The sequence below is a fragment of the Macrobrachium nipponense genome, chromosome 37 (genome assembly GCF_015104395.2).
Source record: "Macrobrachium nipponense isolate FS-2020 chromosome 37, ASM1510439v2, whole genome shotgun sequence".
In the NCBI taxonomy this organism is placed as follows: Eukaryota; Metazoa; Arthropoda; class Malacostraca; order Decapoda; family Palaemonidae; genus Macrobrachium; species Macrobrachium nipponense.
Genome location: NC_061097.1, coordinates 55,151,292 through 55,166,291, shown reverse-complemented (window position 1 = coordinate 55,166,291; position 15,000 = coordinate 55,151,292). Strand labels below are relative to the sequence as shown.

At 38.5% G+C, this 15,000-nt stretch overlaps 1 protein-coding gene across 1 annotated transcript in view; it reads left to right on the top strand.

Moving 5' to 3' along the window:
- Positions 1–13,046: 13,046 nt before the first annotated feature.
- Positions 13,047–15,000, top strand: part of LOC135209265 (PR domain zinc finger protein 15-like) — a gene marked incomplete in the record, with an annotated part of 57,155 nt that continues 55,201 nt past the window's right edge. Inside the window, 1 exon segment of the mRNA XM_064241974.1 lies at positions 13,047–13,264. Coding sequence (XP_064098044.1) covers positions 13,240–13,264 — 25 coding nt within the window.

Genomic DNA, 15,000 nt, shown 5'->3' with positions numbered 1-15,000 from the left:
TCGCACGACCATGAAAAAAATTTATTAAACAAAAGATAAATCAGGGAGCGAAGGAGTGTTTGCTCGGCGTCCATCTTTGGTTGAAGATTGCGTCTGTCTGCGCATGCGCTAGAAAAGCTCCGAGTTGTATATTAGTCCTAATCCAAACATTTCAGACAAGGTCTAAAGAATATTCTTTAGACCTTGATTTCAGATACACTGCTACTTGTATACGATTATGGATTATATTTTTCCAGTGATAATAATTGTACTAATAATAATAATCTAGCATTATATGATTCTCAGTATCTCTAATATAACGGTTTTGAGAAAAATAGAGATATTCCTTGAGGACATTACAGCATAAGATGAAATTACAATAACGATTGTATAGATTCTCAGTTATTTCTTACGCTTGATTAATAAATTTATCCTTTTGTTAACAAAGAATCTCTGTTGACTGCAACAGATTTTTAGTAAATTAAGAATCACAGTAACTGCAGATGAAGTTCAGGCTACTTACTCTTTTGTTTTGAAGCAAGTAAATTAAGGAATGAATATAGAAGTGAATAAAAAAAACCAGACGTCGAAAATGTTGAAAATAAAAAGATTCATAAAAGAAAAGGGTAAAGAAAGGGCGTCATCCGACCCCCAGCTTACTCAGAATATGTGCAAGATTTAACCTTTAACATAAATTAAAACGTGCTAAAATCTATGGTCAAATAAAGCAGTGTTTCATCAACGAAAATTAAAATAAATACGCTATATTTTATTAGAAATAATTGTTCTGTACTGTTTAACATGCACATTTTTTATCTTTTACATTTTCATTCACATAAATAAATCATAAATATCCTATCCTGAAATTCCTGTGTCTCTAACTCTAGGCAAAACACCTTTTGCAAACCTTTTTAGGCTCCCTATAGACCTCTCCTACCCCCATCCCAAACAACTCCTATAGAGATATTTGAGCAAATAGCTTTCAGGAGAGTCTACGGCCATGGTAGTCTAAACAATACGTTTTCTCTGGAGTTGCCCGCTTGAATGATTGGTGTCTTCTAGGGGGAAGATTCCACTCCCTATCCCCTTCCCCTCCCCCTCCCCCGTTCCTCCTTGTACAAGGCTCATGGTAGAAGGGTAGAAGAAGAAGAAGGAGGTGCTACTTTCTCTGCAAGACTTGGGAGAAAAGGCTAAGAAAAGTCTTTTGGTTTGTAAAAGATTGTTTTGGTGACCTGAGAGTATGTTTCCTTTGGAAGCCGTCAAAGCGAGACAGTGTTCGTATTTCTGCGCTGAGTTATTTTCCTTTGCTAATTATTATGTAATAATAATAATAATGATAACAATAATAACAAAATAACAATAATAACAATAAGTATTAATAATATAATATTAACACAGTTTTAGTATATAATAGTGAGAGAAACAGCATAATTAGTCAAAATAGGAAAAAATTATTCGACTTTAAGCAACTAATATTAAAAAAAAAAACAAAGTATTCCTTTTGGACTGTCAAAGAGATTTTTGAAATGAGTACTTTTCATGACACCCTCTCCCTAATATATATATATATATATATATATATATATATATATATATAAATATATATATATATATATATATTATATATATATATATGTGTGTGTATGTGTGTGTGTGTGTGTGTGTGTGTTTGTTATGTGTGTGTGTGTGTGTGTGTGTGTATATAGAGAGAGAAAAATTACCTTTTTTATAACTTCTGGCAGTAAGAATAAAGACATAATCACAACAATGTCCCACTAAGCCACAATATGTGCCTAGAGTAGAGAGAGAGAGACAGAGACAGAGAGAGAGAGAGAGAGAGAGAGAGAGAGAGATAGAGAAAGTAATTTTTCCCTATGGTCACGTGGTCGCTGGACGCCGGAATGGACCCGTAGGGAGGAATGACAGGTGGAAATTGCTTATATAGTAAAGATGCGAAGGTGTGGCCAGGGAATTGACGTAGCCACAATGTAAAATGCTAATTCGACTCTCTCTCTCTCTCTCTCTCTCTCTCTCTCTCTCTCTCTCTCTCTCTCTCTCTCTCTCATGTTTACGGGATTATCGTACATTTGGAATTAGTTAAATTAAGCAAACAGAAATTCTCTCTCTCTCTCTCTCTCTCTCTCTCTCTCTCTCTCTCTCTCTCTCATTAATGTTTTTCTCTTTCTTTGATGAATGACTCTCTCTCTCTCTCACTCATTGGTGATTCTCTCTCTCTCTCTCTTTCTCTCTCTCTCTCTCTCATGAAAGGAATGCACAAATGATGAATGAAAGAATTTGCGAATAATCCTGAGAGAATTCATAATTAGTTTTATCAGTTATAGACTAAGTACAGCTAAGTGTAATAATGTCCATTGCAAGAAGCCAAGGGAGGTATATTGTCAGTCAAGTTTCAGTCTAATGCTTTATTTACTTCTTTAAAGAATAATGCTTTATCTATGTCTTTAAAGAATAAAGAAAATATTAGCAACAAGGCAGAGCATAGAAACCTCTTTTCAATCATTCATTTTCCTAAGAATATTTTAAAAAGTCTAGTGAATATTTTTTTTTTTTTGGCACGATATAGGTATCTGTTACAAATAGACTGTATGGTGAATGTCAGACCATTTTTTGTTTGTTTGTTCAACGTTTTAAGTAGAATCATAAGCTGTTAGACTCCCAACAGAACATTAAATCTTGACTAATATTAAAATCACACTTTCAGGTAGCCGGGTCGAGTAGCGGTCGAGTGACCATCCAGCTCTTGGAGGGCACCCGTCTTTCCAAGTCTTTGGAGGAACCCTGGAAGTTCCTTGCTTCCAGCATCCCAAGAGGAGTTTTTGAAAGAACCTAGCCTTTTACGCCCTTAGAAGTCTCCTGAAAACACGCTCATCCTTCTTGGAAAACTGCAAGCATCTTGATTTTAACATTCTTGGAAGGCTCCTGAGAACACTTGACTTCCAGCATCCTTGGAAGAACTGAAGCTTGCCTTTAGCATCCTTGGAAGAATTGCAAACTCCTTGGTTTCAGCATCCTGACTTGGAAACTCCTTGTTGTCAGCATCCTTGGAAGAATTGAAAACTCCTTGCTTTTACAATCCTTGGAATACTTGAGAACTCCGTGCTGTCAGCATCCTTGGAAGAATTGAAAACTCCTTGCTGTTACAATCCTTTAAATACTTGGGAACTCCTTGCTGTCAGCATACTTGGAGTACTTGAAAACTCCTTGTTTTTAGCATCCTTGCAAGACTTGACAACTCCTTGCTTTGTGAATCCTTGGAAGACTTGAGAACTCCTTGCATTTAGCATCCTTGGAAGAATAAAAAAACTCCATGATTTAAGCTTCCTTGGAAACACATTGTCCTTGAGAACTCAAGGTGTCGTCTTTCCTGCTGGCTGACTGGACCAAGGACTCAGAATCGTCCTCAGTGTTGGCAATCATGAAGTTAATTAATGACATCATGACATTAAATATGACTTTATTTTTATGAAGAGGCTGATATTACCTTTCAAGGGATGGAGTGGTAAGTCGCATTTGATCAAATCAGTTGCGTCTCGTCAAATATTAAATCTGTGACTAGTTATAATGTGTTTAGATGTTTTATTTACATCAGCTAACCACTTTCTTTTGTTTCGTTTTTTATTGAAGGGCGAAAATGTCTCTGCTTAGATGGTGGTTCTTAATAGTACTACTCTTATTTAACGACCTGGGTGTAACTGGACCACTCCAGGCTGAAGCCTTTACGTTGGAGAATTATTTCAAGGTAGGAATGAGTCAAAAATAATTTCCTCCTCCTCCTCCTCCTCCTCCTCCTCTTCTTAGACCGAAGAAATTTCATTGCCTTCTTCAATGACCTATGTTGACCCTCGTTGGCTTCCTCTTTGACTTTCGTGGACCTTTGTTGGCTTCTTGCTGACCTCAGCTGATCTCTTCCACGGCTCCTCCACCCAGTCTCTCCCTGTTCAGATATTAACCAGCTCTCTCTCTCTCTCTCTCTCTCTCTCTCTCTCTCTCTCTCTCTCTGAAGAATAGAGTATAAAGAATTATCATATTTTCTTGAACTAATTTCTTTAATCAAGAACTTCAAGTATTTTCAAAATCATACCATTTTATGCAAATTGCTTTTGTCCTGTTTGGTACAGTACTAAATACAATTTTTTTTTTTTTTTTGGTGACATTGTTACCGAGGATTTAGCGATAATCCTAATTTGTGTTTTCTGTATTGCAGATTTATTTATTTATTTTATTTATTTATTTATTTACTTGCAGATCCTAGCAATGGCTGCCAGGAAACGTGATATGTGGAGAAAAATATTTGGTGGTAACGATATAGGTAAGAACAAAAAATAAAAAATAAAGTTTTTTATACAGTAATGTATATTCATGATATATAAGTGCACACTCAGTATATATATTTTAGTTCTCTGCAAAAGAAGACTACTGTGGCGGCTTTGTCTGACCGTCCGCATTTTCTGTCCGCACTTTTTACGTCCGCCCTCAGATCTTAAAAACTACTGGGGCTAGAGGGCTGCAAATTGGTATGTTGATCATCCACCCTCCAATCATCAAACGTACCAAATTGCAGCCCTCTAACCTCAGTAGTTTCTATTTGATTTAAGGTTAAACTTAACCATACTCGCCCTTGTGGCAACAATATAGGCCAGGCCACCACCGGGCCGTTGATAAAAGTTTTATGGGCCGCAGCTCATACAGTATTATTATATACCGAGACCATCCAAACATAGATCTATTGTCGGTGGACCTGATTAAACGCTGTACTGGCTGTACATAAAACTCAATTGCGCCGAAGATAATTCGCCTCGTTGTTTATTTGTTTTCTTTTGAATTTGTTTTAATTTCATCCATGATGACAAAACCGATTTCTTTGTTGAGAGAGAGAGAGAGAGAGAGAGAGAGAGAGAGAGAGAGAGAGAGAGAGATTGCGTCTTTTATCTCTACTGATTGTTGCGCAAGAAAAGAATATTGAAAATACTTATTATTATTATTATTATTATTATTATTACGAAATTATCTTACAGCATGATTTCGTCAACATAAAAACATAGTCTCTCTCTGTCTCTGTCTCTCTCTCTCTCTCTCTCTCTCTCTCTCTCTCATGTTTACAGGATGGTCGTACATTTGGAATTCGTTAAACTAAGCAAACGAAATAACTCTCTCTCTCTCTCTCAAGACCTCGTAGTCATTCAGTTACCAAGGTCTTATAGGGTTAAAAGACACACTGGCAACTCAAGTAGCGAGAATTCATCGTGCAGAAGTCTCTTCAATTATCGTTCAGTGATTTACTGTTAAAACTGATTCTCTGTAGATGTGGTTGTATTAGTGTAAGTTGTAATCAAATGTTTCACTTATTATTAGTATGTTTTGGTCGATTTTCTCGTTCCTAAGATTTTCTGTGTTATTATTATTACTTTTATTATTATTATTAGTAGTAGTAGTAGTAGTAGTAGAAGTAGTACTATCAACGGTAAAAAAAAAAGATGCTCATATAAAAAATGAAACTAGTAGAAAAAAAATAATTTTACGGACTATTGTCAACTCAGTTCTAATGGCATTTGTTTTGGGATTTGTGAGAAGAGAAAAGTGATTAATTAAGTAACTATTCAAAATTCGTGGGCAGAACTGTGAAGGGAGACGGGAGGTGAAATGCGCATTCTATTGACAGAGAAAGTTACTACAGGACAGACCCACTTGCTGGGTCTTGTATTCGGGACACTACCCGAATTAGGCACGGGTCACTTGGACCCGCAAGATGTATTCGTGGTCATGCGCACTTCGTGTTAGAAATGGGAGGCGGTTTTCGGTTTTCACTTCGGATATGAAAGTGTTAGTTGCAGGAAATACGAAATCCTCGAATCGTGTTTTAGTTGTGTAATTTCGTAAAAAAAAACAAGTCCAAGAATCGATGAGAAGTTTTGATGTAGGAAAAACCAAGAGCAAGAGTCATGTTATAGGGAAAACCACATTCGAAATAGTTTTAATTTTGTTATTATTTATTTGTTTATTTTTGTTAATTTAGATATTTCACGAGAAAACCCAAGTCCAGGAATCATTACAATATATATTGCCCTTATTCCAAGAAACTTAACGAAGTTCTGATATTTTAGAGGAAAAACCAAGTCCCAAGAATCGTTAGGAATCTGAGACGTTTAATTAGGAAACCTAGCCCCATGAATCGTTTCAGGGTTGTTTTTTTTTTATGGGGGAAAAATCAAGTGTAAGGAATCCTTTGGAAGTCTTAATATATTAGATCAGGGAGTGTCAGACAGGAAGGTAAAGTTCATTCCCTTACGTGAAGGACTCCGCGTCGTATGTGACTTCAATCCTTAACCCCCGCCCCCCTCACCCTCTCGCCCCAACAGGATTCGACGCCTCCCCGTGGCTCTTCAAGGACCGCGTCATGCCCCCGTACGTGCCCATCATCAAGTCCTTTCCGAAATACCCCGTCCAGGGGCACTACAGGGACGAGAGAGCCCCAACCTCGCCCCCTGTCACGTTCGCCCAATTCTACTCCAATCTCCAACTTTCACATCGCCTCCCTCCTCCGCCCACGGTCTACTACCGGTCGAATTACGGCCGGTCGATGCGCGGGCGGAACCCACGCCCGTGGAGGGCGCGTCGGAGGAGGAGGTTTCGTCCTGGAGGAGGAAGAGGAAGAGGAAGCTGAAGCGGATTCCGGTGATAAGAAGTCGAGATATTTGGGACCTAGATTTCGAGTGCTATGTATATATAAGTGTCTCCGGTGTTGTGCGTGTATACGCGTGTATATATATGCATTTATATCGTCGTAGGCATAGTACGTGTGATCACTCTGATCGTATGTACGTATGTCGTTGTAGAGCATTCGTGTGATTGTTGTGATCGTTACAATGAATCACATCGGGTATCGTGATGTGGAATGTTTCACTCAAAGTGAACATTGTGTTGATCACGATGTTCTATACTTGAAAACAATACATATATGTATTTTGTGAGTCTAAGAATGTATTTATAATGAGTGTAACAGGATTTGTGAGTTATGAATATGGTCAATCTTACCAAGTGTAAATATTCCATCAATCAAAAGAACTGATGTCTTTATGTCCATAGGCTGTGATTCGAAAATTTATCGTCTTGATTTTTTTTTTTTTTTTTGTAGTTAATGACGAGTGAATTTATATTTGAATGATAAAGACTAAAACTTGACGTTTTCTTCAGTGAAAAAGTAGAATTTGGTTTGTAAATAAAAATTTACTAACGTATTTGTTTTTCCTTACCAAGAAACCGAAACTAAAGTATGAACATAAAGTAAGTTTGAGGGAAATTGGAACGGATTTTAAGATTCCCAAGAAGAGTGATTTGGAATAGATCCAACGGGCTTCAGTTTCGTCCAGAGGTAAGGAGGAATTTGACTGTATTTTTTATTAATTTCCTTCATGTAAGGATACATCTGCCCTGGCCTATTTCACTCGTCTTCAAACACGTCTGTCAAGATGACAAGAACATGACACTAGTTATATCACTCAATTATTCTTTTCAGAATTCTTGAGGGTACGAATCAAATGCAGGCTTCATTTATCATTTTATTTTGTTTTAAAATCTACAAGCGTCTAAGCGTACTATATCATTTTGAATATATATATATTTGTTTCAGGATATTCAGTCACGAGCAACCATACACCAAGCGAGACTGCAGTATTGGATTTGGATAAAAACTATTCAGTCAGTAACAAACAACAGGGAATTATCACATGGCAAAGAATATACCCATATATTAAAAATTTCATTATGTTTAACTTGGATCTAATTCAAGACTTAGAAATATCACAGACTTAATTAATGTGGGGCCGTTTCCTACAATCAAAATCTCCGATTTGACGACAGTGTGCCCCTTGCATCTGTACTGATCGAGAAAGCAAGGAGCTTGACACAAATCACTCGTAACGGATAGATAAAATTGATCGTCTTTTAACATCTCTAGTCACCAAAGGCCCACACACGCCCTTGGCATCATTATTGGGGGAAACAGGACCCAGATATACCAGATATTTGGAGAGACAGGGACCAGCAGTGGTTCTCAAGCAGGACAAGCAAAGGGGTCACGGACGCACTCGCCAGAGGCTCCCAGTTTGAAGCAGGCCTTGCAAGAGGGCGGCACGATGGTCGTCACTCGGATGTATTCGGTCGTCGCGGTGGGATGAGGAACCACTGCTTGAGTTGACTGGACCTCCGGGCCATGCTGGTACATCTGAGTTGAGAAGGACGGTACTACTCCAGCGCAGATGCACGGGACAGTTGTGGTGACTGTGACAGTGGTCACAGAGTGGCTGTCGACGGTTTTCGTGCGCAGTATAGGAAGGCCCTTGTAGTTGTCTCCCTCCGCCAGCGCCACCAGCAGCAGCAGGATCGCGAGACAGAGAACGTACGGCAGCTGCATCTTGGCTCTTGAATGTCTGAGAAGTCACCGAGGGCTAAAACGGCAAATCACGCCTCTTTTATGCACGCCGAGAGGAGCTTTCCAAGGTTGCCTTTCGGTGGGGGCTGACGAAGGTGGAATGTTACCAGAAAATCTAGACCTAAAACAAAAATGGGCCTTAGAATATCAGTAAGGGGAATCATGCTAAGTTTCCTCAAGCACCCCCGGGTGTTTGGAACCCGAATTCACACGGATTTTAGCTCAGGTCTCGTCTGGAAATGATTAAATATTCTAAATAATTCCAGCAGATTCAAGAACTGGAGTCTCTGCTTTATTGACCTAAGATGCGGCCACGTCATGTACGCGTCTTTTTTGTTTCTCGTCCGTTGGTAAAGGAGACAATGACGAAGGACTTTCTTGTTAGAGGAAAGACAATCCGTCTTGTAAATCAAACAAGAGAAGAAGAAGACTTTTAATTCGCTTCGAATAACGGCGCGAGGTGACTGAAGAAATTCGACGAATTTAAGGAAATTCGTCGGTCACTTAGTAAAGGTCGTCAAATAGCTTCTGGTATTTGAGGAGGGCAGCGTACGTCACTGGGTCTGGAACTCACCCTGAAAGTAATGCAATAGTTTATTCGGAAACATTAGTCACAGCCTGGAATTCCGAAGGTCCGTAATAGATCCGTTGATGAATCACTTCATACACCCACGTATACATATACATATACACACATACTATATATAAGTAAATCACGAAATTTGGAACGTGATGAATATATAAATAAAGACAAAACCGACGAACTAAAGTGAAACGTAATGAGGGAGTACTGCAAGGCCTTTCGACTCGATGTCCTTTATTTTGTCTGCTAAATAAAGGTCATAGAGTCGGAAGGCCTCTCAGTATTCCTTTTCACTTAACTTTTTAGCTTTTGCCTTTATTTATTTATACACACACACAAATATCTCACAATATAAATGCAGGACGAAGGCAAACAAACGACTGTTTACACTTATCATTTTTGCAAGATATCTTCGATGCTTTTACAATCACCGCAACAACATAGCATTTTTATACTCAGTGTTTTAGAGACATGTGTGACCCTGGTGGTTGTGACGCCAGATAACTTCTAATGAATAAGTGAGTCTCATCGCTCGTTAAGCTTTTATAAATATCGTGGTAAGTTGCCATTTATTTATTCTCAACCGTAATTTCTTAATTAGGACACCGAAGCTGTGAACTGGAATCGGCTCATTTCTGAACTCTCTCTCTCTCTCTCTCTCTCTCTCTCTCTCTCTCTCTCTCTCTCTCTCTCTTTATTAGACTAGTTTTAGACGTCAAGTTCATGACAGTGCCATAACAAAGCAAGAAGCTGGTTTACCATCAGTTAACAAAGTCCCTTAGAATATGCAGTCATGAACTAGGTCTACTTTTGGCAAGTTTTATATCTATCCTGGATTTCTCTTCCGTCTTCCGTATTCCCATGGCTTTGTCGTCTTGGAACCTCTAGCAGCTTGGTCTATCTCATTCTGTAGGCCTAGGCCTAAGTATGACATCTACCGGGCTTTGCTATCATCATCGTCACGGTTGATTATTGGATGTCCTCATTTTCTTCGGGTATTCTTTGTAGTTTTCTGAATGAAGTGCTTTTTGTTGTCGCCCTTTGGCTCGGTAAGACCATCCCGTCGGCCTCTGTTATAAGTTTTCACAGCTGATGAACTCGGAAACATTCCATTCATCGTTGCCAATTTAGTGGAGTTTCACACATACCCCGATCCCTTTACGAACCGTTTTCATGAATTCTAGTTGTCATGGTAACCCATGAATAATAAAATTGCTCTAATATTGATGTATATATTTAAACTACAGATAGATGCGCTAATTTCACTTATTTCCACGGTTTTGTGTAAATCTTATACGTACCCATTTTGGAGGGTAACCACATACCGATTGGTTCTGGTTCATTCCTCCTCCAGCCGGCAGAGGCAGTTACACTGAAACTTACATAATAATTATTATCATTATTATTGACCAAGCCAAACTGGTATTGACCCTAATTTATAATACATCCGTACTTCCGGATCAGATGGAAAGGGCAGTTGACTAGAATTGCCATTTGTGGAAAAAAAAAAAAAAGGTAAGAAAAACGCTACTCAAGTAGCTACATGAGAGGTTGCAGTCTGTTCCTTCATATGAAAAATCCTGATGTAAAAAGCGCATAGCGCAGGCCTGTGGAACGAACAAAGTAAATATAGCCAGCCATGCGTTTGCAATTATTAAGCTGTAGTCGTATAGATTTGCCAGAGGAAGGTAGAGGACGAACTAATATTCGTATTGATTGTGATTGGTAAAGTACTTAACCCAGCCAAGGTGGTTTAGCGCAGCTACGATTGTGCGCACTGCGTATTCAAAGCCCTTGGGTTTACGCAGAAGTATAGAGTGGGTATAGGTGAGTACTACGGGTGAAACGCCATCTGATTGGTGGTTAAGTAAGCTCTGAAGAGGTCAGCTGGAACCCCTGGTAGAAGTTTATTAGAAGTCAGTCCGACTCTGTACAGTTGACAGAACACTCCGTTGAGGAAACAGCATTTGGAGCCGATTTCCTTGAATAATTAAGTGTTCACTGTTGATAAGTGCATAGTAAGATGGTGATTAAACCGTATATGGATTATCGTCCTCATACAAAACTTCGCCCACCATGGCTGACCAAACTGTTTTATTTAGGTAATCATACAAATAGTATATTAATTATGAAAAGACTGCATTATAAGAGTGTTGGTCAATAAATTCAAATTTATAACACAAATAAAAATGATGATTTAATAACAAAATGCTTGAAAATTACTTACACAACTTCATGTGAGCTGTGAGGCTGATGTTCACTGATCGGATGTTTCTGTTGTGTGTGTGTGTGTGTGTGTGTGTGTTCCTTGTTTGTTCACGTACCCTCATGATCTATGTTGCGGACCCCAGTTTGGACAACACTGGATAGCCTTAGGACAATAGGTCGAAATATTCGACTTTTCCACTTAATTCTCTGGCAAGGATTTACTACATTGTTTTTTTTCGTAAGGACCATCTCTGCAAGTGTAAGCAGATATAATTAGCCTCTGTTAATATCGAGATGATCCATAACATTTAACGCATCTGATATTTTGATATATCAGTCTTCTCTTACAAAATTATTAACGGATTTATCACTGAATATTTGTTTAAGACATTCCACTAAACCAAATGGAAAGTAGGCCTAAATAGACGCATAAATCACCAGGACGTGATATTCATATTTTAGTAATATTAGTGGCGTATTTTTCGCTCAAATGAACGTGCTAATTGTATTTAATGATGCAAATGGTCCCTTAGCTTCGATTGGGTTAACCCAAGGCCCACATGGCCTAAGCATGTGTCTTTGTTAACTTAATTTGTCGCCAGTCCGTACGGATTATGCACAGATCCACAGACCCCATATTGAAATAAATTAATAAAAATTAGTTTCAATTATTCGTCGATAACCTAATACAGTTTTAGTTAGTTGTAGACAACACTGAATACAGTATGGTTGAATTGAATTTAATATAGAATTTAGACCAAAAGACAAGCACTGGCAACTATGAAGTCTGTCAGCGCTGAAACGGAAATTGTCAGTAAAATATTTAGAAGGTGTTACAGAAGGAAAACCTTGCAGTTGCACTATGAAACAATTGATAGGAGTGGTTGGAAAGTAAGATTGAAGAACGAATATGAAAGCAGGTGCAGTAGAAGGAGCGAAAGGGGCTGCAGCGAGGGGGCCGAAGGGATGCTGCAGAGAACTTTAAGTAACACCTACGATGCACCGCATAAGGGGCACAGACGGCGCTACCCCATACGGGGCTGAATATAATAGTATACTTCGTAGGTGGGTTAAGTGCCGACAGTGCACCTCGTAGGTGTTACTCAAGGGTCCTTTCGGCCCTTCGCTGCAACCTCTTCCTTCTCTCTTACTCACGGTCCAGATAGAACTCGTATCTAGAGTCCTAGACTGTGCTCTTACTGTAGTACCTCCGTTTATGTAATTTCCCTGATGATTCATTCCCTCCCATCTTACCACCCTTGATCCATGGCGCCAATGCCTTTTTTTTTTTTTTTTTTTTTACACCGATAATTTCTCTTAAAGCTCTGAATAACCTCAGGGTTCCAGCGCTTGGCCTCTGGCCTAAATTCCGTATTCTTTAAGGCAAGAGGGATGTGAAGTTTTATTGTAGACTAGAAAACAAAAACTATCAATTTAATTATGTATGATGGCTTAGAAGGATGAAGTGATGCGAGTAAAAAGTATATATAAAAAAAATCCAAAGGCAAATTAACAAATATGCTGCCGGTTTCGTGGTCTGGTAATAGTTTGTGAGCTTAGATCTAATTGCAGCTTGGTCTAGACATTCCGTAATGAGATTACCAATCATAAATACTGAAAGGTTTGAGACTAACGAGACCGTTATGTTGCAAATATTCCGTAGTTTACTTTTAAAAATATATTTTGCCGTTATTATTTCAGAATCAATTATTGATGGAGATGTTTCCTAATCTTTTAGAAATTATTATTGTTGTATTATATCAATATCAACGTTTTGTAAATGATTAAAGAGAAAGAACGCCACCATATCAAAACGCTGTTAGTGGCAGCTCGTGGCACCAATGGAACGGAATGTAAACAAACCTCAAGCTGTAACTCATGAACCTTGTTGTAATCAACGAGTCACCAAAAGTCACCTTCTTGATTCAATGATTACACATCGATAGGATTCGCTGAGGATCTTCTCTGAAGAAATTTGACCTGACAAGCGTGGTAGGTCACCAGATTGCCCTAAATAGCAATGGGGGTGTCTTACCGGGGTCCCGGTAAGCTTCGTTGTTACCCTACTTTAAACACGAGAGAATGGCCAGGAAAATATATATTGACATGTATTTTTGTTAGCAATTCCATGGTAAATTCCATCATATTGCCATATTTGCGGTCACCTTATCAGAGGGCAGTAAATTTATATAATAAAATGTAATGTAACTTTACGATGGGCTCATTAGCCTACATTAGACAGCCTCTATCATGTTTAATTGTTTCCTCAATAATCATAAGAGAGCCATAAATCACCCGATATTGTATAGAAGTATTGTAATTGGGTTATGCGTTTGTTGAGTTTAACACCTACTACTAAAAATATCAAAGTTAATCCACAAAGTAACATTAGGTAGGTCAGATCTCTAGGTTAGGTTCACATGGCCATTGACTGGTCAGGCTAAAGCTATTGCAGGAATTGCTATTTATTGTTAGGTTAGGTTAGGCTAACTTGCATTACCAACTACCTAATACATAGGGTAAAACACCATGGCAGGCCAAACAGGCCACCTACAATCAACGCTTGCCACCCTCCGAAAAGTACATTATAACGCGTCCTGACACCGGAGATGGGCATCAGTCGCGACTTGTTGTTGGTGAGAAACGGAGCTAAAGACCTCTACTCTCCTTTCGAAGTAAGTATTTTCTCCAAAGTTAGAAATTAAGGCCAAATTTTAAGATTTAAACAGAGGGTACTGAAAAGGGTGGCCACGGCAGTGGAAATCTCACCAAAACGCTTTAGAAATTTTTACTTACAACTAAAAATGTTTCAAGATTGACGCCATCTCGATGTTTACGGAGTCGCTTGTGTCAACAAACTTTCCATTTCCTGTGATAAATCCGCACACCACTTGTACCCACAGTTGCTGGGGCACTTTTCATCACAACAAACGAAACACGGTTTCTCACCAACAAACAAGTTAGGAGTAAACAACTGTTTTGGTAGAAGGTGACGAGAGCGTGCTCTTAGCTAATTTTTTAAATAGATAGTAAAACATCAATATTTTACATATTTATGATGATTAATTTGAAAATATTCGTTATTGAAAAAGTAACTCGACTCTGACTCAAATTTAAGTAATTATTTTTCGGAATTAGAACGTTCTTTTAACTTTATATTATGACGTCACGACATCTTGACTTTCGTACCTATTATAAATGAATTGCTATACTCAACTGTCTTGCAGAACAGTTTACCAGTTATTCATGCAGATTGTTATCAGCTATTCATGTAATTGTTATAATCGTAATGCGCATATATATCTTTATTATTTACTTTTTGGATATATGAAGATGTTTTACTGCAGGATTCGACCGCCATAAAAGTGTGAACGCAATCGTTTTCGGTTCCCCTGGGGCCTTCTGTCTGTTTTCGCACCATAAGAAATTATGGGGCCGAATTTGCAATGACCGGAAAGTCGTTAAAAGAGGAAAGTTAGCATTGAGGGGCATATGTTTTGACTGAGAAAAATACAAATTTATTCAATAGCTAGCTTGTAAAAAATACTTGGTTATAAAAACTTGATTGACAACTAAGCAGCATGTCTACTATGGGTTTCAGAGACAGTGCAAGCACGTTTTTGGGCAAAACCTATTTCTGTAACGAATACTCGTAACAGAACGAGATTTTGCTATAGTGCATTACACCCAGTGCCGTAATTTTATAAGGGTATCGTGAATCACTAATCTTAAGAATAACGACACTTGTCCTTGTACCAAGAGACAAAAACTCCATTATGCA